The following is a 24,227-nucleotide window of genomic DNA, read 5'->3' as shown; positions in this document are numbered from 1 at the left end:
AAAGGCTCTTCCAGTATGTGGATACCTTGGTAAAGAAAGGTGAGTGGAAAATAGAACTAGAGGTCAAAAGAGATGGAAAATTAATACACCAAACCTAAAAAAAAAGCCTTCCTTCCTTCCCGTTCCAATTCCTCCCTACCACTTAAAACCTTTTCAATTATTTCAAAAGAGTGAAGAGCTTTAATATGCAATACCCATAAGAACAAAAGATTAGTATTATTACTTAAATCAAAGTATATTACTCAGATATCAGAAATCTTCCAATTTTGAGAAGGAGGGAGAGATGGAGAGTGCCTGTGTGAGGGAGAAGGAATTGCGTGGCAGCCTGGAAAAATGGAAGCAGAACAAAGACTGATGACTCCACTTCTCCAATGTTCACAGTTTAAGCACGTTTTATCTTCACCTCTGGACAAATGGCTGTTCTTGTCCTCGTGTGCTAAGGGAATGCAGAAATAGCGCCATACACAGGCTCTCCTTTGAAATCATGGCTTACACCGCCCTCGTGTGGTAGCAGCGGGAACTGCACCAACGCGTTACAGGCCCATGAGAATGACCACATGAAGTTCATGGCATAATTATTAAGCCATGACCAAAGACGTAAAGATTGCAGTGGCAGAGGACAACCTGGGAACAGTCCTTGCCAAGAGATTTATCTTCTAGGTTAGTCATGCACAAAAATGTAGGGTTTTGTTGTTAACCGGAGATAACAAAAAAGATGTCTCCTTTTTTTCTTTTTTCATGTTAAGACCACATACTTAGTAATTCCAGAATACCCAGTCTGAGACTGTCATTCCAAATCCAATTCAAGGTAAATCTAAATATTTACAAATGGCTTAATTTTATTTTAATGGCATGTACAAATGGGTTAGTGAACATTTCTGGCACACATCAAAAAAACACATCACAAACATTAGTAATTGTCTCTTTGAATAAGGAAAATTCCCTTTGTTAGCTTCAAATTTATCAACTGATATATATATATATATATATATATTTTTTTTTTTTTTTTTACTACCTAGAACAATAAGTCACAGTAGTAAACACAATTCAGAAGCGATCAGGTTCTCAAAATTGAACAAAGTATCACTGATACAATCAACTTAGCACTAGTCACACACACAAAAAAAACATGGCGAAGGGCTAATACATCATTCCTGACAGTTCTCTTCACGGTAAGAAAACACGATTGTCCAATATCATGACTGGCGTTCTGTGCATGCTTTAATTCTCTACCTTCCTGTTAGCAAACTGAAAAGTCATTTGTGAACGTATGCTTTTTAAACTGTTTACACACAGACCAGTTTGACAGTGGGCTTTTTTATTTTTAAGACCAAACACGAAATTATAGCAATAATTTCCCAATTCTCAGTTCTAGTTGATATCAGGGTCACAGCACTTTGTGTCTTTATATTCTTGATCTTCATTTCCTCCTTTTTAAATCTAGACACCATGATCCATTCTGTCACTGGGCATCCCCAAATACTAATGATCCAACCGATTCCCTCCACCTTTTTGGTTTTCTTTCGCCTACTTCCTAGCCAGCACGCACACGCGCGCACACACACACACGCGCGCGCGCGCGCGCACACACACACACACACACACACACTTTCACACGCTCATTCTGCTTCAAAACAGCCAACTCCTCCACGGTTGGGTGGCTTTTCGCGTTCTTTTGATTGTAAAGGAAACCTCTCCTCTCCCGAACGTGGTGCTCTTTCTGGCATCATCCCCCACGGCTGGAGAGCAGGGTCTGCCTTTCCCACCGCCACCCCGCGCCAGGGGCCAGCTCAGGAGGCGGGCAGGCGACCTCTGGGCTGTCGGGACGGCGGCCTCCCCTGCAGAGCCAGGCGCAGCTCGCGTCCCCGCGCGGCCGGCGCGGCGGCGCTTTCTTCCGAGCGCTCGGCTCCGCTCCCGGCCTCGGCGCCACCGTGCTGCCGGCCCAGCCCGCCGCCGCCGCCGCCGCCGCCGCCGCCGCCCTCCACTCACCTGGCAGGTGCGGCCGTCCGGAGAGCTGCACGAAGCGGTTGAGCTGGCCGCTGCCCCGCGCCCCGCCGGCCGCGCCGGCCCCGCTCCCCCCGCCGGCCCCGCCGGCCGCGCCTCCTCCCCGCCGGCGGCTCCGGTCCCAGCCCTGGGCGGCCGACATGGCCCGCTAGCGATTGCCGCAGCCGGCTCCCGGCAAGCCCCGGCCCCGGCCGCGCGAGCCCAGCCTCCTTCCCGGGCTCCTCAAGAGACCGCGGAGACGGGGGCCGGGGGAGCGCCGGGCCCGCCGGCGGCCAATGGCCGGCCGCCTTGGTGACAGCGAGCCAATGGGCAGCCTCCTTCTTGGCAGGTGGAGGGGGCGGGGACAGACGTGGTAACCATAGCTCCGGCTAGACGAGCTTGGGCAGAGCAGGCCCAGGCAGCCGCCCGCGGAGCGCATCGAGCCCCTCGCCGCCGGGCGCCGCGGCCAGACGCGGGTCCTCAGACCAGCCAGTCGAAGGCCGAGCGGGGAGGCTGCGCCCGAGGAGACTCCGGGGCAGGGCCGCCGGCAGGGCCCGGGCGGTACCCTAGAACGCTGTCCCACCAGCCCTTGGGAGTGTCACACGCACACCGCGCGTGCCCTCGGCGTCGGGACATCTGTCTGCGGCTCCGCAGACTGCGGTCCGGGCTGCGGACGGTGGGCACACGCCGAGGCCTCACGGGCGGGGGGCGGAGCCGGAGGAGAAATGCAAAAACGTCCTGGGTTTCATCATCCGTTTCGTCTCCTAGGGGCCCTGGAGGGACCGTTCCTGTGAGCGGACGGCTGCAAACGTGGTTAGCAAAGGCCAAAAAATTGTTCAGTCTCAGAGTAATCCTAGAAACACAAATGAAAACTCCCGTGAAAAACTCCTTCAGGCGCCTCACAGACATCACTGAAGACCTTTAAGGAACACACGGCTGTGTGCCGCGCCAAGAAAAGGTCCTCTCAGAGCTGACTGACGGTCAGAGAAACGCTCTAACTCGGAAAAAAAAACAGAAAATACAACCTCACGCCCCTCCCAATGTACACAACGAAAGACGTGTAAAATTTAACGACAGCAAACGTTCCGGACGTGTGGTTTAAAATGTATGTGCCGTATCAGAAATCCCCTTTGTTCCAAAATTAAACAAAAAATTTGGCTTTGAAGTTGGGGGCGCGCTGCAAAGTGGGAAAATGCGTATCCACACTGCGGCTTCCAAATAAGGGAAAAGCATATGAATTTTTCATGGGAAATAGAACTTTTCAAGGTTCTGAGGTCTGACCTGATGGACCGCTGCCCCCTTCATGTTTCACACGTGAGAATCTCACATGGTGGGCTTTTTTTTTTTTTTTTTTCTTTAAAGGATTTACATAGAAAAGGAGAAAGTGCTGGGAGAATAAGCCTTCTGATATCCGTGAGCAAATTCCATGTCGCCATGAACTTGGTGCTGTGTCCCCCACACCAAATTTCTGTAGGAAAAGAAGGGTTTTATCCATTATGCATTAGAATGAAGTTTAAAAAAAATGTTTGACATCTGAAAAGAGACCTGTGAGGCTAGGGATGTAGGTGGCTCGGCTGCCTAAAGTACTTGTCTAGCATTTACCAAGCCCTGGGTATGGTCTCCACCCCCACACGCCATATAAAACTGAGCATGGTGGCACGCCCTTGTAATCCCAGAACTGAGGAGATGGTAGCAGGAAGATTGGGCATTCAAGTCCAGCCTCAGATACATAGCAAGTTTAAGGCCAACCTTAGCTGCATAAAATAATGTCCCAAACAAACAAAGAAAAACCCAAAATGGGTGCAGGGCAGTGGCTGGTCTTCCAGAGGACCTGAGTTTGACTCCTAGAACTCATCTAACAGCTCACACCCATCTGTAACTCCTAACCCAGGATGAGACACTCTTAGGACCTCCAGGCGCTGGGCATGCAAGTGATGAACAGACAGACATGCAGGCAAAACACCCTGCCACATAAAATTAAATCTTAAAAAAAAGGCAGGAGCAAGCAGAACTCCAGTGTGGTGGCTCTTGCCTGGGGTCCCTGCCCAGCAGTCCACTGGGAGGAGCAGGAGGCTCCCAGAGTCAAGTGCCTTGGCTGGGTAGTGAGTTTAAAGCCGCTCTGTGAGATGTGAGAGTGCCCCAAAAATCAGCCTTCGGTTCTAAAATACGAATAAACAAAATGAGTGTTTTTTTCCGAAGACTTGTACCTCCCCAGGTGGACAGATGACCTGGCAGTTAAGAGCACCGGTTGCTCTTCCAGAAGCCCTGGATTTGATTCCCAGCACCCACATGATGACTTACAATCACCTGTAACTCCAGTCCCAGAGAAACGGCTCAGTGGGTAAAGGCAGAGAGGATGTAGAAGCTGAAAGATGGGCCCAGTGCTGGGAAATACTGTTCGCTGCACCTGAAGACGATCTGCTGTGTTGCCTGCACGCACGCGATCGAGCTGATGGACACCCGACAGACAACGGGATGTGTGGACTCTACCTCCAGCTGAGGAGCTATGAACAACTACGGACTCGTGATGGTTACCGGAGGAGGGTCATTTTTCTTCGAGGGTGTGGCCGCTGGTAGTTGCCCAGTCACACAGATGTGGAGAACACCAACTGGACACAGTGGGTTTTCGTTTTTGTTGGGTTTTTGTTTTGTTTTGTTTTAATTTAAGAGTTATGGTTCAGCTGTTAAGAGTGCTTACAGCTATTCTATAGGAGCCAGGTTTGATTCCCAGCAAGCGCGTCAGGCAGCTCGCAACTGTCTGGAGTTCAGTTTCTGCAATGCACATAACTCTGTGCAGGCATCTGCACATACACACAAATAAAGATAAACAAGCTGTGAAAAGCTGCTGGGCATGGTGGTGCACACCTTCGACGGTAGCCACTCGGGAGGAGAGGCAGGCAGATCTGTATGACTGGAGACTAGACTGGTCTACGTAGGTGCCAGGCCAGTCAGAGCTCCCTAGTGAGATACTGTCTCCAAAGAGGGGGAGCTCAGCAGTGAAGAGCTCTGGCTGCCTCTCAGAGGACCTGTTCTCCATTCACAGGACCCACATGGTGCTCACGGCTATCTGTGACCTGGAACTGCTGCTCCAGGAGACCTGACACTCCCTTCTAGCCTCTGTGGTCAACGTTCATGAACATGGTACACAGTCATATCTAAAAACGGTAATGCATAGACATAAAAAATTGGAGGTGGGATTCAAGACAGGGTTTCTCTGCATAGCCTGGCTGTCCTGGAACTCAGTCTATAGACCATGCTTGCCTCGACCTCAGAGATCCCCCTGCCTCTGTCTCCTGGGTGCTGGGATTACAAAGGCATGCCCCATCACTACCCAGCTAATACAGATAATGATGTGGAAATATTTATAGATAAAACTAGAGAGGTCTGGAAAGGTGGCTTAGTGGCTCTGAGCGATGGCTGTGGATGTGGTAAGGTGAGTGGACGATACTGGAGAGCAGTGATGATTCAGATTAGGATTGCTAAAAACTGAGGTTTACTGAGTAATGGGTCCCCAGAGCTCATTGTGTTGTTCTTACTCTAGTTTTTAAAAAGTAGATATGAAGCTGGGCAGGATGGCACATACCTTTTCTTTTAATACCAGCACTCAGGAGGCAAAAGCAGGTAGATCTCTGTGAGTTCAAGGCCAGCCTGGTCTACAAATGGAGTTCCAGAACAGCCAGGGCTGTTACAAAGAAGAACTCTGTCTCAAAAAAAAAAAAAAAAAAAAAAAGTAGATTTGATGTTTTTCCCCTCATAAAAAGATTTTTGAGAATAGTCCTTGAAGCCAGGCATGGTAGCGCACACCTGTAATCTCAGCAGTCAGGGAGACAGGCAGATCTCTGTGAGTTCCAGGCCAGCCTGGTCTACAAAGCAAGTCCAGGACAGCCAGGGCTATACAGAGAAACCCTGTCTGAAAAAGCAAACAAAAGTGATTATTAATATAAATATAAATGCATGAAATTAGAATGATGGCAGCTTATCTTTAGCCAACTAGTTACCAAGATAACACAGGGAGACTATGATTTTTTAAATCAGCCTTGAGCACAGTACTGAGCAATTATTACTCTAATCCTAAACCTCCCAATCAGTGTGGCTTCTTCCCAGCCAGAACCCTCATAATACTTGTGAGGCTCTAGTTCTCTTCTCCTGATGTTCCCTGAACCTGTCCTCAGCCCCCACTTTCTCTCTCTCCTCCCCTCTCTGGACCCCAGTGTCCCACCTTATTCTCTCTATAGCTCAGTATTGGCTGGTCAGAATTTTATTGGCAAGGTAGAGAAGGAAGGAGGAACAATATGTATACAAACAGGAGATGCTTAGAATAAACATAACAAAGCTGTTTCCAGATTGAAACCAGATAATGAGAAAGGGAAATCAGCATTTGAATGATATCAGGGTAAACTGTACCCAGGGCACAATAACATTCTGCCAACAGAGCTCTGGCCGCCCTGGATGCTCCACTGCTTGGGAAAGCTCTTCTTTGCTCACTGTTCTTGCACAGCAGACTTTCAGCTGAAGGTTCACATTTCTTCCCAACAATCTCATCCACTTCAATACTAAGACTGGGGTTCTGCCAGGCATGGTGGCACACACCTGTAGTCCAGCACTAAGGAGGCAGAGGCAGGCAGAGCTCTGTGAGTTCAAGGCCAGCCTGGTCTAACAGAGTGAGTCCAAGACAACCAGGGAAACCCTGTCTCAAAAATGAAAACAAGCAAAAAAAAAAAAAGACTGGGGTTCACATACACACACACACACACATACACACACACATAACACACATACATACACACATACACAACACATACACAACACACACAAACACACACATACACACAACACACACATACACACCACCTCTGTTGCTCTATAAAAAAGTGTTCTTTAAAAGAAAAAAATAAGTTGTTTTGTGTGTATACCTGTGTGCCTGAGCCTGGAAAAGCTAGAAGAGGGCATCAGATTCCCTGGAACTTGAATTACAGGTGGTTATGAGCTACCCAGTATGGGTGCCAGGAGCCAAAGCCAGGTCTTCTGCAGGCACAGACAAGCTGACAGTGCTCTTAACCACTGAGATGCCTCTCTAGCTACCCACCTCGCCCTCATTTCTAAAGATTTATTTATTTATTTATTTATTTATTTATTTATTTATTTATTTATTTATTTATTATGTGTACAGTGTTCTGCCTGTATGAATTCCTGCACACCAGCCGAGGGCACCAGAGCTCATTACAGATGGCTGTGAGCCACCACGTGGGTGCAGGAAATTGAACTCAGGACCTTTGGAAGAGCAGACAGCGCTCTACACCTCTGAGCCCTCTGTGCAGCCCACCCCCACCTCCCTTTAAAATAAACTTTTTAAAGGTTCACTTATTTAATATGTATGAGTGTTTTGCCTGTGTGCATGTGTGTGCACCGTGTGCCCTTGGAGGCTGTAAGAAAGCCCCTGAGCTCCTGGAACTGAAGAGAGGATGGTTACGAGCCATAGTATGGTGCGGGGAGCTGAATCTAGGTCCTCCACCAAGAACAGCAAACGCGGTTAACTGCTGAGTCTTCCCTCCAGGCTCACAGCCTTTGAAAATGTACCCAAGGCTGGCCCTGAGCTCTGTAGGTGAGCCTGGCCTGCTGCTTCTAATACTTCTGTCTCTGTCGCGCGGCAGAGGCATCAAACAGCTAATTTTCTAGAGACTCTGCAACCAAATTAAGTCCTCAGTGGGCCTTCTTCAGAGCATGTATAATCATAATTTTAAAACTATAGGAAGGGCCTAGGGCTTAAGCTCAGTGGTAGAGCGCCGGAGTTAAGGCCTTGCTTCATTAAGTGGTACAGAAAAATGAACAAACAGCAAGACAGGCAAACATGCTTGATGACCAACTCTGCTGAGAACCACTGTGTCTGGCTGGGGATATAGCCCAGTGGAAGATCTTAGCTGGCCTGTGTGAGGCTGTGTGCTTCACTGCCCCCACGCCTAGCACTACCCACAGCAAAACTGTGTACAGCTCTCTTGTTCACTATTTTATCGACAGTTCCAGTATATGAAGTCAATAGTTAATGCATGTTTGCTGCAGAAGGGAGGATGGTGTCAAAGACACGGACTTCTTCCAATCGTAACACACTCCTATGAAGAGTTTCAAATTATTTGTTCTCCACTAAAGACTGCTGTTTCTTACCTGGAAAACAACGTAAATTTTGAGAGTCAGTATGACGTACTGGCAATTGGCGCCTTTATCCCTGCTGAATCTAGAGAGACCTCCCTTTTTAAAATTTCATTTATTGACTGATGATTGTGGTGGTAGTGCATGCTTTTAATCCCAGTATTCAGGAAGCAGAGGCAGACGGATCTCTTGAATTCAGAGACTGCATAGGAAACCCTCTATCCAAAAGCAAATAAATAAAATAAAATAAAATACCCGGGCAGTGGTGGCACATGCCTTTAATAGCAGCACTTGGGAGGCAGAGGCAGGCGGATCTCTATGAGTTCAAAGCCAGCCTGGTCCACAAAGCAAATCCAGCACAGCCAGAGCTACCCAGAGAATCCCTGTCTCAAAAAAAAATTATTAACCTAAATATGCTAGTTCATCAGAAAAACAAATAACCTATGTACAGTCTTAAACACTATAAATCCTTAAATACTTTTAGCTAACCAGGAAAGGGTAGGACATGACGTCATATTTCGAGATGCAAGGGGGGCGGGTCTTAGCGCAGAACGGAAGTTACGGAGCCTCCCGGCGCGCGGGGGACACAACTCTGGGACGGACCAAGATGGAGGCTCCCACTGAGGGGCAGCTCTTCGCCTCCGGGATCGAAAAGAGCTGGGGCGCGGTCGTCCGCTCCCCTGAAGGGACACCCCAGAAGGTCCAGCAGCTGATAGATGAGGGAATTGTCCCGGAGGAGGGAGGCGCAGAAGCGTGAGTTCTCCCGCCTGGGGACTGGGCGCTAGAAGATTGGCGTGGCTTTGGGAACATGGGCTGGGGCAGGGGCCGGGGGGCGCAGCGGGTAAAGGGGGGCGCTCGGGTGGAGGAATCCGTGGCTCGGTGGAGGGGTTGAGTTGTTGATGAGATCTGACTGCTCGGCTTCAGTAGCCTCCGGATGAACCTGACGCCGCAACACTAGCGAAATGGTATTTTAAAACCTTTCTTCAGGGAGCTGACTGTTGGCTGGATAAGTAAAGCTGACTACTAATTAGGGTCCGTGAGGTGGGATTCTCACAGTCTAAAGTCACGCAAAATATTGCCGGAGAACCGTGATGGAGCTAAGAGAGTCTGCCTAAGCTGTGAAGGGCTGTGGTTCCCAGACAGAAGAATCTAGACTCTATTTAATAAATAAAGTGTTATGAAGCTGTGGGATGTATTAAGCAGAGGAATGGCTTGACTGAACTGGTGGCAGTCGAAATGATGGTTAGGAACGTAAACTCTAGTTCAGGTTTGATTTGTGCTGTGTGTGCAATAGCTAGACTCAGAAGAGGTCACTGACAGGCCTGCTGCTTGGTTTCAGAAAGGACACACCTGCCACATTCCAGCCAGTGGATGGATCGCCTCAGGCGGAACAGCCTCCGTTGGAATCTACCAGCAAAGAAGCCTTTTTTCACAGAGTGGAGACCTTTTCTATATCCTTTTCGGGGGTTATACCGGCTGCAGGGCTGGTGCTCCAGAGCCTGTGTGCTCGCTGTTGTAGTGTGTGTGGGTGTTCTGGCTGTCCGTTTGCCCCAAGTGCATGGAGTTCCTGCAGGGTTCTGGGATGGGGTTACCGGTGCTTGTCACCCACCATGTGGGAAGAGCAGCCAGTGCTCCTAACTGCTGAGCCATCTCCAACCGCTCACTCTGATCTTTCAAACCAAAGAATCGGAGTTGATAATTTCATGGGAAAGTCCTTATCTGCCTGCATCTGTCCCCCAAGTGCTGACAGTAAAGGCATGCTCAACCACCACCCAGCTTGATTTGTTTTGTTTTGAGACCCTGTGGAACTTGCATCCCAAGACCATCTTCATACTGCCTTCGTCCCGAATGCTAGGGTGATGGGTGGGAGCCACTGTACCCACCTAACCTTTTCTCCTTATAGAAGGAAAAAGGATTGAAAGGCCTGAGAGGAGGAGTAGCTGCCAATGCCTGTGTGTAGTACATTTTCACATGTATTCTAATCTTTGATCTTCAACTCCTGTGAAAATAAGTATTTTTATATTTCTGTAATATGTACATGGTGTTCTACCTACATGTCCACCTGGGCACCAGATCTCACTACAGATGGTTGGGAGCCACCGTGTGGGTGCTGGGAATTGAGCTCAGGACCTCTGGAAGAGCAGCCAGTGCTCTTAACCTCTGAGCCCTCTCTCCAGCCTGCCATACTGCTTTTTAGTGTTTGGTTTGGTTTGGTGAGGCCAGTGCTAAGAATCAGACCTCATGTATGGCAGGCAGGCAGTCTTCCACTGAGCTGTGTTCCTGGCTCTGTTAGGCTCATTTTACAGATGAGAGCAAAAGGACAGACAGACAGACAGAAGAGGGGCCATTAGAGTAGGCTACATGGTTTGCCTAAGCCATCCTGCTAGCAAGTAGGCAGTTAGGACTGACTGAATTTTTGTTTGTTTTGCTTGTTTCTTTTTTTTCAAATGTATTTATTTATTATGTATACAATATCTGCATGTACACCTTCACACCAGAAGAGGGCACCAGATCTCATTATAGATGGTTGTAACCACCCTGTGGGTGCTGGGAATTGAGCTCAGGACCTCTGGAAGAGCGGCCAGTGCTCTTAACCTCTGAGCCCTCTCTCCAGCCTGTAGTTTTGTTTTTTAATTTATGTATCTGCTTGTGTACACCATCTGGGGTGGGTGGGATACCCAAGGAGGCCCGAGGAAGGTGTCTAGAGCAGCTACAGGCACCTGTGAGCAACCAGACGTATGTTCTGGAAACAAAAACAGGTTCTCTAGAAAAGAGCCACAGGTGTGCTCAGCTCCTGAGCCATCTCTCGGGCCCAGTTTGGTTTGGTTTGGTTTGGTTTTTGTTTTTTTTCTAGGCAGGTGCACAGGCAGACATGCAGGCAAAATACATATGTGAAATGAATCTCAAAAACAAATGAATAGAAAGATGGTGTTTAGCAGCTGGAATGATGGCTCGCACCTTTAGAAGGATTTTAGAAGTTTGAGGCCTGCCTGGGCTATGGAGCGAACGCTCGCCCAGAAACAGAGCGGAGGGGCTAGGGAGAAGACAGTGGATGAAGCGGTTGCTGCCTAAGCGTGAGGACCAAATTAGGATCCTAGAATGCGCAGAAAAGCTAGTGGAAATGGCTGCATACTGGGATGCCAGCATGCAGGAAGCGGAGCCAGGATCCTAGAGCTAGCTGGCTGGCCAGCTAGCACGTGTGTGCCTGGTGTGCACAGAAGAAGAGCCTCTGGAGCTGGACTTCCGGGTGGCTTTTGGGCCACCGGGTGGGCATTGGGACCTGAAGCTGGGTCCTGTGCAAGAGCAGCCAGTGCCCTTGACATCTGAGCTGCCTCGCCAGCCCCCCAGAGCAGCTGAAACAGCGAGCTCTGGGCTCACAGACCCTTCTCCCTCAGTGTGTAAAGTGGGCAGCAGTTGCAGAAGATCCCTGATGTCCACCACAGCCTTCCACATACATGTGTGCCACATGCACACAGGTGCACATACATGCCTACAACACACACACACACACACACACACACACACACACACACATCCAGAAAATTAAGTCTGCCGTTTTCTTCACTGTCTGCTTTTAATGAATGTATTCCTGGATTTGTTAAGAATGTGCTCGTGTTTTAATTGGGCTTGGATTTCATATGCACAGCTTTCTTTGACTCGAATACTCTCTGAAATGGGCAGGGAAGCCCCCCGAGCTGTCTCCACTTATCTGCGCAAGATATGGTTGGGTCGCCGTGGAATGTGACCTGCTCAGGTGCTCCAGCTGCCAGGCTCTCCTCTGTGCCAGCTTACAGCCAGCTCTGGACTTCAGCAGATGTGAGCACACAGGACAGACTAACTCCTCCGCAGCCAGGAGGTGTGCAGGGTGAAGAGGCGATGGTCCTCACCCTGTTAGCCTCAGTTGTTCTGCCCTGAGTGGCCTTGATGTGCACTCTAGACAGACAACAGTATTACCTTTTAACCCCAAATGTGGACTTTCAGAGCAAAGAGAGGATGTCCTGAAGGTCCACTGTAGGAGACCTTCCGAGGTGCACGGCGTACCTCCCTCACACCAGCAGAAGGTTTGCCTTTTGGTTTTTGAGACAGGGTTTTTCCTGAGTAATGGGATTAAGGGGTGTGTCACCACACCTGCCTTATTTTTATATTTTAAAGTGTACCATTTAGGGACTGGAGAGATGGCTCAGTGGTTAAGAACACTGTCTGCTCTTCCAGAGGTCCTGAGTTTAATTTCCAGCAACCACATCTTGGCTCACAGCCATCTATGATATTGGAATCTGATGCCCTCTTCTGGCCTGCAGATAGAACACTTTCATACATAAAATAAATAAATAAATCTTTAAAAAAGAAAAAAAATTCAGCTGGGCACGGTGGCACACACCTCTTATCCCAGCACTGATGGAGGCAGAGGCAGGCTGATTGCTTCAGTTCCAGGCCAGCCTGCTCTACAAAGCATATCCAGGACAGCCAAGTCTACACACAGAGAAACCCCGTCTCAAACAAACAAAATGTCCTAATTATTGAAGTGTATGTGTGGGTAGGTTTGTTCTCTAAAAGACTCTTGGCTATTTTGATTTTGAATCTGTATGGTGTATAATAATTGCTACTTTTTGGCTTTCAGATAAGGAACGATGTGCTGAGCTCAAGAAATCTTTGTGCAGTGCCCATGAGAAGTTCTGCTTTTGGCCAGACAGCCCCTCTCCAGGTGCACATTGAGGATTCCCATCTACCCTTGCTCTTCTGTCATCATATTTTATTTATTTACTTATTTTGGCTTTCCAAGACAGGGTTTCTCTGTATAGCCTTGGCTGTCCTGGAACTCCCTCTGTAGACCAGGCTGGCCTCAAACTCATAGAGATCAGTCTGCTTCTGCCTCCCAATTGCTGGGACTAAAGGCGTGTGCCCCCTCCGCCCAGTGGGTCATCATAATTCTGATAGTGCCCATTTTCTTGTGATCTTTGAAGTTGTTTTTTTTTCTAATGTTTGTGCTTTTCGAGACCTTGCATTTTACATTTATTACTTAAGTTTTTCAGGTGTGTTTGTCCTGCCAGCTCTGAGAGAGGTAGACAGAGACAGAGAGAGGTGTATTTTGGTAGCCTTCTGAATCTTTCCGTGGGCCCTTCAAAGTAGATAGTGTGAACTCGGTTGTTATAGGCAAGAGAATTGAGAGTTAAGAGTTACATCAGGTTGTAGTGCGCACACCTTTAGTCCCAGCACTCAGGAGGCAGAGGCAGGCGGATTTCTGTTAAGTTTGAAGCCTGCCTCATCTACAGAGTGAGTTCCAGGACAGCCAGGGCTACACAGAGAAACCGTGTCTCCAAAAGTTAAAAAAAAAAAAAAAAAGATCAAGACCAGCCTGGTCTACATAGTGAGTTCCAGAGGATCTAACAGGAATTAGAGAGAAGCCATGACTATGATTTACCTGATTCTAACCCTTTTGTACCTGTTAGGCAGCAGCCCATGTTTGCCTTGGCTCCCTTTGAAAGGCACATGAGTGGTACTAGCAGTGACAGTAAGCACAGAACTCCAGGACTCCTGACTGACCATACACCAGTGAAAGGGGCACCAAATAAGCAATCGCTCAATACAGTAAAGCAGTATTGTGTAACAGCACTGACGTTGGCGTGAACCTCCCAGCCAGCGCTCTAGAGAAGGCAGCTCCAGGCTCCTGTGTCCTCTCTCTAGTGAGGACCGTGCAGGGCAGCCTTTCTCACATCAGGAGCTACGGTTAGACACAGAATACTCCACATGAGAGAGCCCGTCTGACCCCCAGCCTATTCTCCCACAGATAGATTTGGGACGCTGCCATTGGGTGAGCCTGCTGTTCTTGTCAGTGAGTTCGTGGACCGGTTTCAAAGCCTTTGTCATTTGGACCTTCAGCTTCCTTCCCTGAGGCCAGAGGACTTGAAAACTATGGTGAGTGTTTCTCGGCTAGATTGCAGTGGCCCCAACTGCCAGCAGCATTTGGACATGCACCTTTCCTTGACCACAAGGGGATGCAGAGAAGAAAGGCCATCTCTCTTTTGGCGCTTCAGTCTCTGCCAGAAAGGCAATAGTTGAGAGCGTAAGTGATTTCTGTGTAAACAATTAGACATCTTTTTTCCTCCCTTTTTTTTTTTTTTTTTAAAGATTTATTTATTATTTATAGTTTTCTTCCTGCATGTATACCTGCTGGCCAGAAGAAGGCACCAGATCTCATTATAGATGGTTGGGAGCCACCATGTGGTTGCTGGGAATTGAACTCAGGAACTCTGGAAGAGCAGCCAGTACTCTTAACCTCAGAGCCATCTCTCCAGCCCACAATTAGACATCTTTAAACAGTTTTTTGTTTCTTGTTTTTTTGGTTTTTTTAGACGGGGCTCCTTAACTTTGGCTGACCTGGAATTTATTACGCAAACCAGGTTTCCCTGGAATTCAGATTCACCTACTTCTATCTACAGAGTGCTGTGATTAAAGGCCTTGCCCCCAAATCCAGCCCTGCTTTTTTGGTCTTAATTTGACACTTAAACTGTTTGTTGCAAACCATTTTCCAAGCTGTGACGGGACAGGAGGTTCTCCTGTGGCGGTGAGAAGTGCAGCTGTGCTCTCCTTCTCTGTGGTTGACTGTTCACTGTTGTTCCCAGCCTGTGAGTCTGCTGTGAGGACACCCTGGCTTGTCGGCAGCAAATACTCATCTTTTTCTTCTTCACGGCCACACAGTTTAGGGCTTCCAGCACTAAGCAGTTACCCCTGTTGGCTCTTATAAATGTCAGCCTGCCCTTCTCCAAGGCAGCCCCGCCCACCCACACCGGACCACCCACAGGCCAAAAATGAAGGCTGTCAGTTTGTTCTGTCAAAAGTATATTCAGCGTTAGGCCAAGACACGAATAGTAATCTTTCCATCGTTTGGTTTGAACCTCCCAAGGTTCAGATCAATTCTACAGATGGCACAGTGAAAGCCATTTAGTGCTTACAGGGGACCTGCTGCCGCCTGCTTCTTCAGTTCAGGAAGCGCCTGTGCGACACCGGCGTAGTCCCCGGCCCAGGCGTGTGGCTGTGTTGTCCTTCTGTGTGGCTGAGGCATGCCTGACTCCAGTCCGCTCGCTCTGCAGTGCCTGACAGAAGACGAGCTCGGCGCTCTGCTGCACCTGCTGCACGGTGAGCTCGATGGCCAAGCTGAGGGCAGGAAGACTGCGGGCAGGCTCGGCTCCGACGCCCAAGTGCACGCCACCGCGTGTGTGCTCTCTCTGTGCGGCTGGGCGTGGAGGTGAGCGAACGCGGCTAGGGCTGGGCTGTCAGCAGGCACTGTTGCTGTTTCCCGGGAGCGCGAAAAGAGAAGGTAGAGTACGGAGGGAGGAGAGAGGTGGCTAAGAGTCAGCAACAAGCTGGCTGTGGTGGCTGGCTGTCCTGGGCTCGCTTGGTCCACCAGGCGCGCCTTGAGCTCACAGAGACCTGCCTGCCTCTGCCTCCTGGAGTGCTGGGATTAGAGGTGTGTGTTAGCACTGCGATGGGCCACACACCATTTACTTTATTTTTTTTAAAGATTTATTTATTATTATTTATACAACATTCTGCATTTACACCAGATCTTACTATAGATGGTTTTGAGCCACCATGTGGTTGCTGGGAATTGAACTCAGGACCTTTGGAAGAACAGTGAGTGTTCTTAACCTCTGAGCCATCTCTCCAGCCCCACCATTTACTTTAAATAAGCTTTCCTGCTGCTGACTGGTGGGGGAGCGTGTGCGGGCCTGTGATCGCAGTACTTGGAGGATTTATCTGACCTTGGGGCCAGCCTGGGCTACAGAGTGAGACCTATCTCATACACACAAAATAAGTAATTCATTGCTTTGGTAGGTTGAGGAAAGGGTTTAAAAAGGATCAGGAGTTTATAAAACATACTTCACAGCATTGCAGCAAGAACATAGACCCTTAGACTTCTTTGAGAAGGTGACGTGGGAGTGCTGAAGGTCGGGTCCTAAGACCCAGGCCCTGAGAGTTCATGGATCACGGTCCACGGGTCCACAGTCGATGCTGTTTGCTGAGAGAAGACAGCAGTCATTCTACTTAGTCACGTGCAAGTGTCGCCTTTGGAGACAGCGCTTTCTCTCCTGTTCCTTCCTAGCTCTGTGGAGCCTACACAGCTCTCCCTGGTAACTTGTTCCCAGTGCACGAGGAAGGTTGGCCTCTGGGGCTTTCAGCAGATGGAATCATCTGTGACAGATCTGGATGCTTCCTTTGGCCCGACCAGCTCCCCCGTTCCAAGTGCAGAGGGCCGGCCTGAGCACATCCCTCTGGTGCCTGAGTCTCCCAGGCGCATGATGACGCGGAGCCAGGATACTACCGCCTCTCCAGGCTCGGAGCAGGTACTAGCTTCCTTGGCGTGCCAGCTAGCAGCAGGGTGGAAAGTCGTGGCAGGCCTCCTTTCAAACCCCACCAGGAAGACATGCTATCACGTTTCCATCACAAACGGAGAAGCTAAATTCATTATGGAAAGCTAAGTATAGAATGACAACATTCTTTAAAGAATTTAGTTATGTAGGCAGTTGAGAAACTACATTCATTCTACAAATTAAAATACTATGTTTCATATGCTTCCAGGAGTACTCAGGCCAAAACTGTTAACATCCTTCATATGCTTTTCTTTTTCTTCAGTCTGAAAAAAGTCCAGGTCCCATTGTCTCCCGAACTCGGAGCTGGGACTCCTGCAATCCTGCTGACCGGCCTGAGTCAGAGGCAGCCAGCCCCAGCACCCGGAACCGCCCAGTGACACGGAGCATGGGAACTGGAGATTCCTCCGGCTTGGACGTTCCCTCCAGCCCTCTTCGGAAAGCCAAGCGCGCCCGCCTCTGCTCATCCAGCGGCTCAGTGAGTTCAGAGATGGGACACAGCTCCTACGCTGTAACCCAGCCCCTGAGAGGCAGAGACGGCATTGCCTGTGTCGGGCCAGCCTCCGTGTGAGACCTCACGGGCTGGGGAGGCAGCTCAGTGTTCAGGCGCTGCCGTCCAGGTTCAGAGAGACAGCTGATCAGAGGGAAAGGTTTGGCGTGGGTCTAGAGAGCTCGTAAATACTGAGACCAACCAGACAGCGTGCAGTAGGGCAGCAGAGCTGATCAAGGAGACTTTGGGCTTCCTCTCCCCCTCCTGGCTGGGTCTCATAGCTCAGTGTGCCTGGAACTGTGTACCCTAGGGACTCACGGCAATCCTTCTGCCTCAGCACTGGGATCATAGGCTTGACCCACCGTATCGGGCAGGTAGCTTATTTTGTCTTTTTGTTTGTTTTTATTTTTTGAGACAGGGTGATTATATAGACCAGGCTGGCCTCAAACTCGCAGAGATCCGCCTGCCTCTGTCTCCCAAGGGCTGGGATTAAAGGGCCTGTGCCATCATACCCAGCTTGTTTTTTAGAGTAACGTACAAAGTCGTGGGTTTCATGTGGCATTTTCTTTTTTTTTTTTTTTTTTTTTTTTTTTTTTTTTTTTTTTTTTTTTTTTAAAGATTTATTTATTTTAGGTATATGAATGTTCTATCTGCATTCACACCTACCAGAAGAGGGAATCAGTTCACATTATGGATGGTTGTGAGCCACCATGTGGTTGCTGGGAATTGAACTCATGACCTTTGGAAGAGCAGACAGTGCTCTTAACCACTGAGCCATCTCTCCAGCCCATCATGTGGCATTTTCATTCTCTGTTTGTGGTCCTCCTCCTCCCTTTCCTCTGGCATCCTCTTCTCCCTCTGCTGGTTCCCATGTTCCCAGTCTTGTGTGATCCTTTGTATCAAGTTTTTTAACACCATGCAGTACCATCTGTCCATCCCCGGGTTGTTTCCTGTGCCCTCCCAGCGCTTTTCAGGACGTTCTTACCCACACGTAAGAAGGCTGTAGTGTGCTCACACTGTCACCCCAGTCCTCCAGAGGCTGAGGAGGATAGGAAGTGCAATGCAAGACCGTCCTGGGCAGCATACTGGCACACACTGTCTCATCAGAAAACGAGCAAGGTTGGAGATCTAAAGGAGGAGGAAAGGGAAAGAGCATACCTAGGAGGCTGAGGCAGGAGAGTGAGCAGCCTTGGCTACATAGCATGACTTTTATCTTAAAATAACAAAAGTGAGGTAATAGTGCTAATAAAGAAGAGCTAGGTGTTGAAGGCAGCTGTGTGGTTCAGACCTTGAGTAGTGCCTCCCCAACCAGACCTCATTAACACCCTGTCTCTCTTCCTCTCTCAGGACACGTCTGCCCGAAGCTTCTTTAATCCCACCTCTCAGCATAGAGATTGGTGCCCTTGGGTGGACGTCACACTTGTCAAAGAAACCAGGGAGAATGGGAAAGCGGAGGTGGATGCCAGCGCCCCAGCAGAGCCAGGCTGGAAGGCCGCATTGACCATCCTGCTGGCCCAGAAGCGTTCTGCCCAGCCAGATGAGGTGGACTCTATGGTGAGATGGCATGGCCCAGCGTGAGGGCAGCACCTGCTGCTTCGGGGCTGAACGGCAGAGGCCTGTACTTAGCCTCGCCTGTTTCAGCTCTCCGTGAGGGCAGCACCTGCTGCTTCGGGGCTGAGCAACAGAGGCCTGCACTGAGCACTCGCCTGTTTCAGCTCTCCTAAGTCAAGCTCCTTCCGGCTTCAGGAGCAAAGCACAGAAGTGGTTCGGTCTTCCTGGCAAATCCTTTGTTCCTGCAGCTGGAGTGACTAGGAGAGGAATACAGAAACAGACTAGATAGGCGGCAGCTGCCTGGGCTGGGGCTGAGCACAGCGCCTCTGTCAGGCCCCGTCACTTGCCCTTGGAGGCTGCCCCGTTACCTAGCTGTTTGGAGCTCTGTACCCTGGTACCAAACCATGGCTTCATTTCCAGTGCCAGCATGTTACTTTACTCTTCCCAGCCTGGGCACATGCTCTGGCCAGTGTGAGATCACAGCCAGGACTGCTGCCATTACTGACCGGGTAAATGCAGAGCCAGCAGACATACCTGGGAACAAGAATGAAAGCCAGAGGGCAGACAAAGGAATCCAGAGAGCCGGCTCTGTGTCTTCCCGGCTCAGCTCCACATTTGCTCACAGCCTGGCATAAATGGAGACATTTCTGACCTCTGTGCCTGTCACAGACTAAGTAAAAAATACTTGCCTCTCAGAGTTCCAAATTGATGGTGGTCAGATCACAGGTTTCCACCAGAGGGAGCTCTAATATGCCAGACGCCCAACAAAGTCTATGATTGGTGCACTGTATAAGCAGAGGAAAGGGTTCCAAAGTCAGTCAGTCTGTCTGTCTTCCTTTAACTTAAAAATATTTAGGTCGGGGCCTAGCATAACGGGTCAGTAAGGGAGCTTGTTGCTAACCCTGACAACCTCAGTTCAATACCTTGAAGCCAGCCAGGAAGGAAGGAGCGGAGTCCAGCAAGTTCACTTCCACATGCTTGCCGTGCACACACGCGCCCACACTAAATACGTCCATGAATGCCTAGATGCATGTGTGAGGGTGTGTGGGGTTTAGGTTGACGTGGCTCTGCGCACTTGAGTGCCAGCCCTCTTCAGGCTTAGCAGGGCTACAGGCTGGAGGCCAGGCCTGGCCTGTGCCCAGGGCCCGCCCTCCAGCACAACCACCAGAAACACAAATACTCGGCCTGCCCCTCAAAAGCGGAAAGATTAATCTGTCCCTGGCCACAAGGTCAGGAAAGGTTTGGGGTTGTTGGTTGGTTGGTTGGTTGGTTTGTTTGTTTTATAAGATGCTTCTGTAGTGCCAGCCATGATAGCACACACCTTTAGTCCCAGCGCTCTGAGGAGCAGGACAGGGAGATCTCTGAGTCAGAGGCCAGTGTGGTCTAGACAGTGAGTTCCAGGCCAGTCAGGGTGACATAGTGAGACCTGTCTTGACATCAGCAACAGAAGACCCCATCTGTCGCTGTCCTTTTCAGATACTAAAAAGAGGCCTCACTGGGTTTGCCACAGGGCAGGTTGCAGGCTTGACTCATAGCTGGCCCCGGGTTTGGGGTTTTAAGTTCCTTTTTGGCGGTTTGTCTTTTTGCCTGGCTGCTGGCCTGGGTGACAGGCTTAGTGGGGAGAAGTGGGGAAGAACAGGGTTTCCACTGCCTTCTCAGCTTTGTCGGTAAAGCGGGTAAATTTCCTCAGTCCTCTGGGTCCTGGTACAGACTTCTGTTCTGGAATGTTACTTTATTGAAATAACCAAAAAGAAGATACATTTTTTGTGGGGGTTTTATTGTTTTAAGATTTATTTTAGCTGAGCATGAACACGCCTTTCATTCTAGGACTCAGGAGAGAGAGGCAGGTGGATCTCTGAGTTCCTGGCTAGTCTGGTCTATTGAATGAGTTCCAGGACAGCCAGGGCTACACAGAGAAACCCTGTCTCAAAAATATTTGGTTTATGTTTAGTTTTTGTGTATGAATATGCAATGTGTGAATGCCTAGGAATTACAGATGGTTGTGAGCTGAATCCAGGTCCTCCGCAAAAGCAACAAGTGGCATTAACCGCTGTGCCAGCTCTCTAACCCCATGTTTTCTTTTGTTTTAAAGATTTATTTTTAATGTAGGCGCGGGGTGTGTGCGCACGTGCGTTCATGCATTTGCATGTAGGTATGTGTGCTGGAGCTGGAGTTGTAGATGGTTGTGAGGGACCTAATGCGTGTGCTGGGAACCAAGCGTGGGTCCTCTGGAAGAGCAGCAAAGCACTTAGCCGCTGAGCCATTGCCAGCCCTGCTCTGCTGGCCAAGCATCTTCCCACCAAGCCTGATTCCAGAGCTCGGTCCTGGTACCATAGGTAGGAGAACCAGCTCCTGTAGGTCCTGCAGTTGTCCCCGCCCTCCACACACATCATGGCACGCACATGCCAATAAATAAACAGGATTTTGAAAACTAAAACGGGGCCGGGCGTAATGGTGCGCACCTTTACTCCCAGCACTGGGAGGCAGGAGAGTGGATCTCGGTGAGTTCAAGCCCCGCTTGTCTACAGAGAGACTTCCAGGACAGCCAGAGCTGCACAGGAAGACCCTGTCTCAGAAAAAACAATAAATCCATAAAGAAGGAGAGGCAGTGGAAATGGTGTTTTGTAAGTTGAGGGATCGCCATCCAGCTGAATTCCCCTTCGTATCACTGAGCCCACGGCCAGGCAGAGTCTCCACTCAGTGTCGGTCAAGGGCCAGTAGAACCGGGTGTCCGATGGACTGAGACCTTCATCTTTACTGAATTGCTCTGTCTCCGAAGCCATTTCTTAGAATCTCAGATGTTTCCTAGGGGTGGTCAAGGAGCAGGGAGAGCCTTTCTGTTCGCAGTTCTGCTGACTGAAACCTGAAGCCAAGGAGTGAGGTCAAGCTTAAACTCTTCGGGGGTCATTCAGTTTTGTTTCTCAGATGCTGATGGTGCGGTTGACCCCAGCTGGATACCACATAAGGCTTTGTGCATTGGGGATTACCAGGTCCACTTAGACATCCTGGGTAAAGGCCAGTCGGAGCGAGCCGCACCCAGGGTGGGTCAGGACTGCCACCCGACAGGGACAGAGCAGGGACAGGGAGGGGCAGTGTGAAGTAGTTAGCAGTGGTCCGCAGAACACAGGCTCCTTGATTTGTTTGACTCTTGCTGTACATTATTTCTATAGCATAACATCAAATGAGTTTTTAGTCAGTTGATATGCCTCCCTGATCATAGCCAAGAACATTTACCAAGGCAGCCCTAAAGCTCTACCCATCTTTCGTCTCTGTCAGAGAATGTGATTCTAATAATGAGCTTTTCTGCCGACAGAGTCTCTCAGAAAAGTCACGGAAAGTGTTCCGGATATTCCGGCAGTGGGAGTCTTTGTGCTCGCCCTGAACTCCAGGCTCACCTGTGGAGGGCGACCCTGACTTCTCTCTGGCCAGCTGATCCTCGGCGTGGTTTAATTGCCAGTGCAAAGGCCTGCCATCTGCATGATGAAGAGGAGAGCCCAGTGCCACTAGGGGGTGTGGACAGGGTAAGGCACGGCAAGACCAGTTCTGCGGGACTGTGGAGTCACGAGACCAGCCTCAAGACTGGAGGATCGCAGCAGCGCTCTAAGCAAATCACCCAGGAATGGGACAGTGTTTGTAATAAAGTGTTTGCTAAGATGCCCTTCACTCCGTCATAGGCTCCCAAGGGGAGCTTTCAACAGAAAGTCCCAGGTTCGCCGCTGGGACCCTGGAGAGAACCAGTGCAAACACTGCTTAGTCGCCTCACAAGGAGAAAACTCCTGGACTAATAGTCCTCCACTGATTCTTTGCTTTAGTAGATGCTTCTAAGAACTCTGACCTCCTTCCTGTAGATGATGCCCAGCAAAAACTAAACCCCAAATATCACTTACTACATTCACATTTTGAATTTTGTTTTTAAAGGTTTATTTATTATGTATACAGTATTCTGCCTGCATGTACACCTGCACGCCAGAAGAGGGCAGCAGGTCTCACTATAGATGGTTGGGAACCACCATGTGGGTGCTGGGAATTGAACTCGGGACCTCTGGAAAAGCAGATCATGCTCTTAACCTCTGAGCCATCTCACCAGCCATTTTTTTTCCAGCTTTTTGTTTGTTTGTTTTGTTTTTGTTTTGTTTTGTTTTTTATTCGAGTAACTCCAAATAGAGGTTTCCCCCAGGCTAGGACAAACACTGGCAACACACACATGGAACAAGGGGAGACGGTGGGCCTACCCACTTTCCCATCAAATGGGTGCCCTCCTCACTCAGCTGCAGCATCCACGAGGCAGGCCTCATCGTCCCTGGTGCGGGGTAGTGGGTGACCAGCCTGCTGCACCTTAGCTCCCTTTCCCTAGAGTGTCTTGGGGAGGAGAGTGCAGGCAAAATAGGAGGATAAATGTTGGTGCTGGTGGAAGCAGCAGAGGCAGGTGTCTACCAGTGAGCACTGAACAAAAAACAGCTGTCCAGAGGTAGTTTGTGAACAGAGGAAAAGATGGAGCCAGAACCTTGGCAGGGAGGAGCAAAGCAGGGAGGCAAGGCTTGCTCTGCAGTACCTCTTGGAGGGTGGTTTTGATTTTTCCAGACGGTTTCTCTGGGTGGCCCTGGCTGTCCTGGACCTGCTCTGTAGACCATGCTGGCCTCTAACTCACAAGAGATCCGCCTGCCTCTGCCTCGTGAGTGCTGGGATGACAGGTGTGCGCCAGTACATGTTTGGAATTAGGGGCTGGAGGTGTGACTTAATGGTTGAATGTGTTTGGTGTGCTCAGGGCTCTGGGTATAATGCCCAGCGTGCCCTGTCCCCAGATTTCTAATTGTTCCACATGTGTTTCCACATATGATTAGTTTACTCTCAGAGGCTCAAGGAAAGTAAGATAAGCCAACCCAGGGCCTCACACCTGTTCTCCAGTTCCTGGAGGCTGAGGCAGGAGGGTTATTGGGAGTTTAAGGGTAGCCTTGGCTACAGTGTGAAGTCCTGTCTTTAAAAAAAAGAAAGAACAGGAAAAAAGGCCAGGCAGCGGTGGCCCACATCTTTAACCCCAGCTCTCAGGAGGCAGAGGCAGGACAGTCTCCAGGTTCAAGGTCAGCCTGGTCTACAGAGAGAAGTTCAGCACAGCCGGGGCTACACAGAGCCTGACTTAATAGTCCAAAGAAAAAGAAGCAAAGGGAAGGAAGGTGAATGCTCACAGATGGAGAGAATTTCAAGGGGAGTGTAGTGCTTCACCCTGGAAAACTGACTGGGACAACCAGGGAGTAAAGACAGCGACACAGGGAACAAGTGTGGGAAACCTGAGTGGACGCTCATGCTCAGGGCAGTGTCAGCAATGGCACAGCCTCGGCACACCATCCGGCGAGGGCCAGCAGCCAGCACTGGTGGGTGTCTGCAGAGCAGACACAGCTTACAGTCGGCGGGAGAGGGAGCTGCAGAGCTGGTTTTGCACACACTGCCAGCACTCACCTCCGACCAGAGGACTGCTTGGCCGCCCTGGGGCTCTGAGACTCGGGGTGGGGGTCCCTGACACGGCTGCAGTCACTCAGGCCTCCTTCACGCGTTCACTCAACGCTTCTTCCACCCCCCCACGGGACAGCTGAGGAGCTGGGGCTGCCATGCGCTCTAAGAGGGGTGTTGGTGCTGGGTGGCGGGCAGAGACAGGAGGACACAGGAGCCGTGAGCCCAGTGCCGGGCACTGGGGTTTT

General features: G+C 49.9%; 2 protein-coding genes across 4 annotated transcripts in view; one reads left to right on the top strand and one right to left on the bottom strand.

Annotated features, from left to right (window-relative positions):
• Window positions 1-2,266, bottom strand: part of Klhdc10 (kelch domain containing 10) — a 48,925-nt gene extending 46,659 nt beyond the window's left edge. Inside the window, exon 1 of one of the 3 annotated variants that reach the window (XM_055608100.1) lies at window positions 1,990-2,266. In XM_055608100.1, the coding sequence (XP_055464075.1) occupies window positions 1,990-2,146 (157 nt within the window). In that variant the 5' untranslated portion in view covers window positions 2,147-2,266. The remainder of the gene's footprint in view (window positions 1-1,989) is intronic. The other 2 variants (XM_055608101.1, XM_055608102.1) reach the window with 2 other exon arrangements.
• A 6,447-nt stretch (window positions 2,267-8,713) lies between these two features.
• On the top strand, window positions 8,714-22,192 carry Zc3hc1 (zinc finger C3HC-type containing 1). The gene is made up of 10 exons (XM_055608205.1): window positions 8,714-8,880; window positions 9,467-9,578; window positions 11,793-11,943; window positions 12,746-12,829; window positions 13,913-14,040; window positions 15,216-15,370; window positions 16,229-16,469; window positions 16,759-16,971; window positions 18,331-18,537; window positions 21,848-22,192. Exons 1-10 carry the CDS (start codon window positions 8,735-8,737, stop codon window positions 21,914-21,916), a joined length of 1,506 nt encoding a protein of 501 aa, XP_055464180.1. The 5' UTR covers window positions 8,714-8,734; the 3' UTR covers window positions 21,917-22,192.
• Window positions 22,193-24,227: the final 2,035 nt, after the last annotated feature.

The sequence above is a fragment of the Psammomys obesus genome, unplaced genomic scaffold (assembly GCF_907164565.1).
Source record: "Psammomys obesus unplaced genomic scaffold, mPsaObe1.curated_primary_1811, whole genome shotgun sequence".
Lineage (NCBI taxonomy): Eukaryota > Metazoa > Chordata > Mammalia > Rodentia > Muridae > Psammomys > Psammomys obesus.
This window is presented reverse-complemented; position numbering and strand designations above follow the sequence as displayed.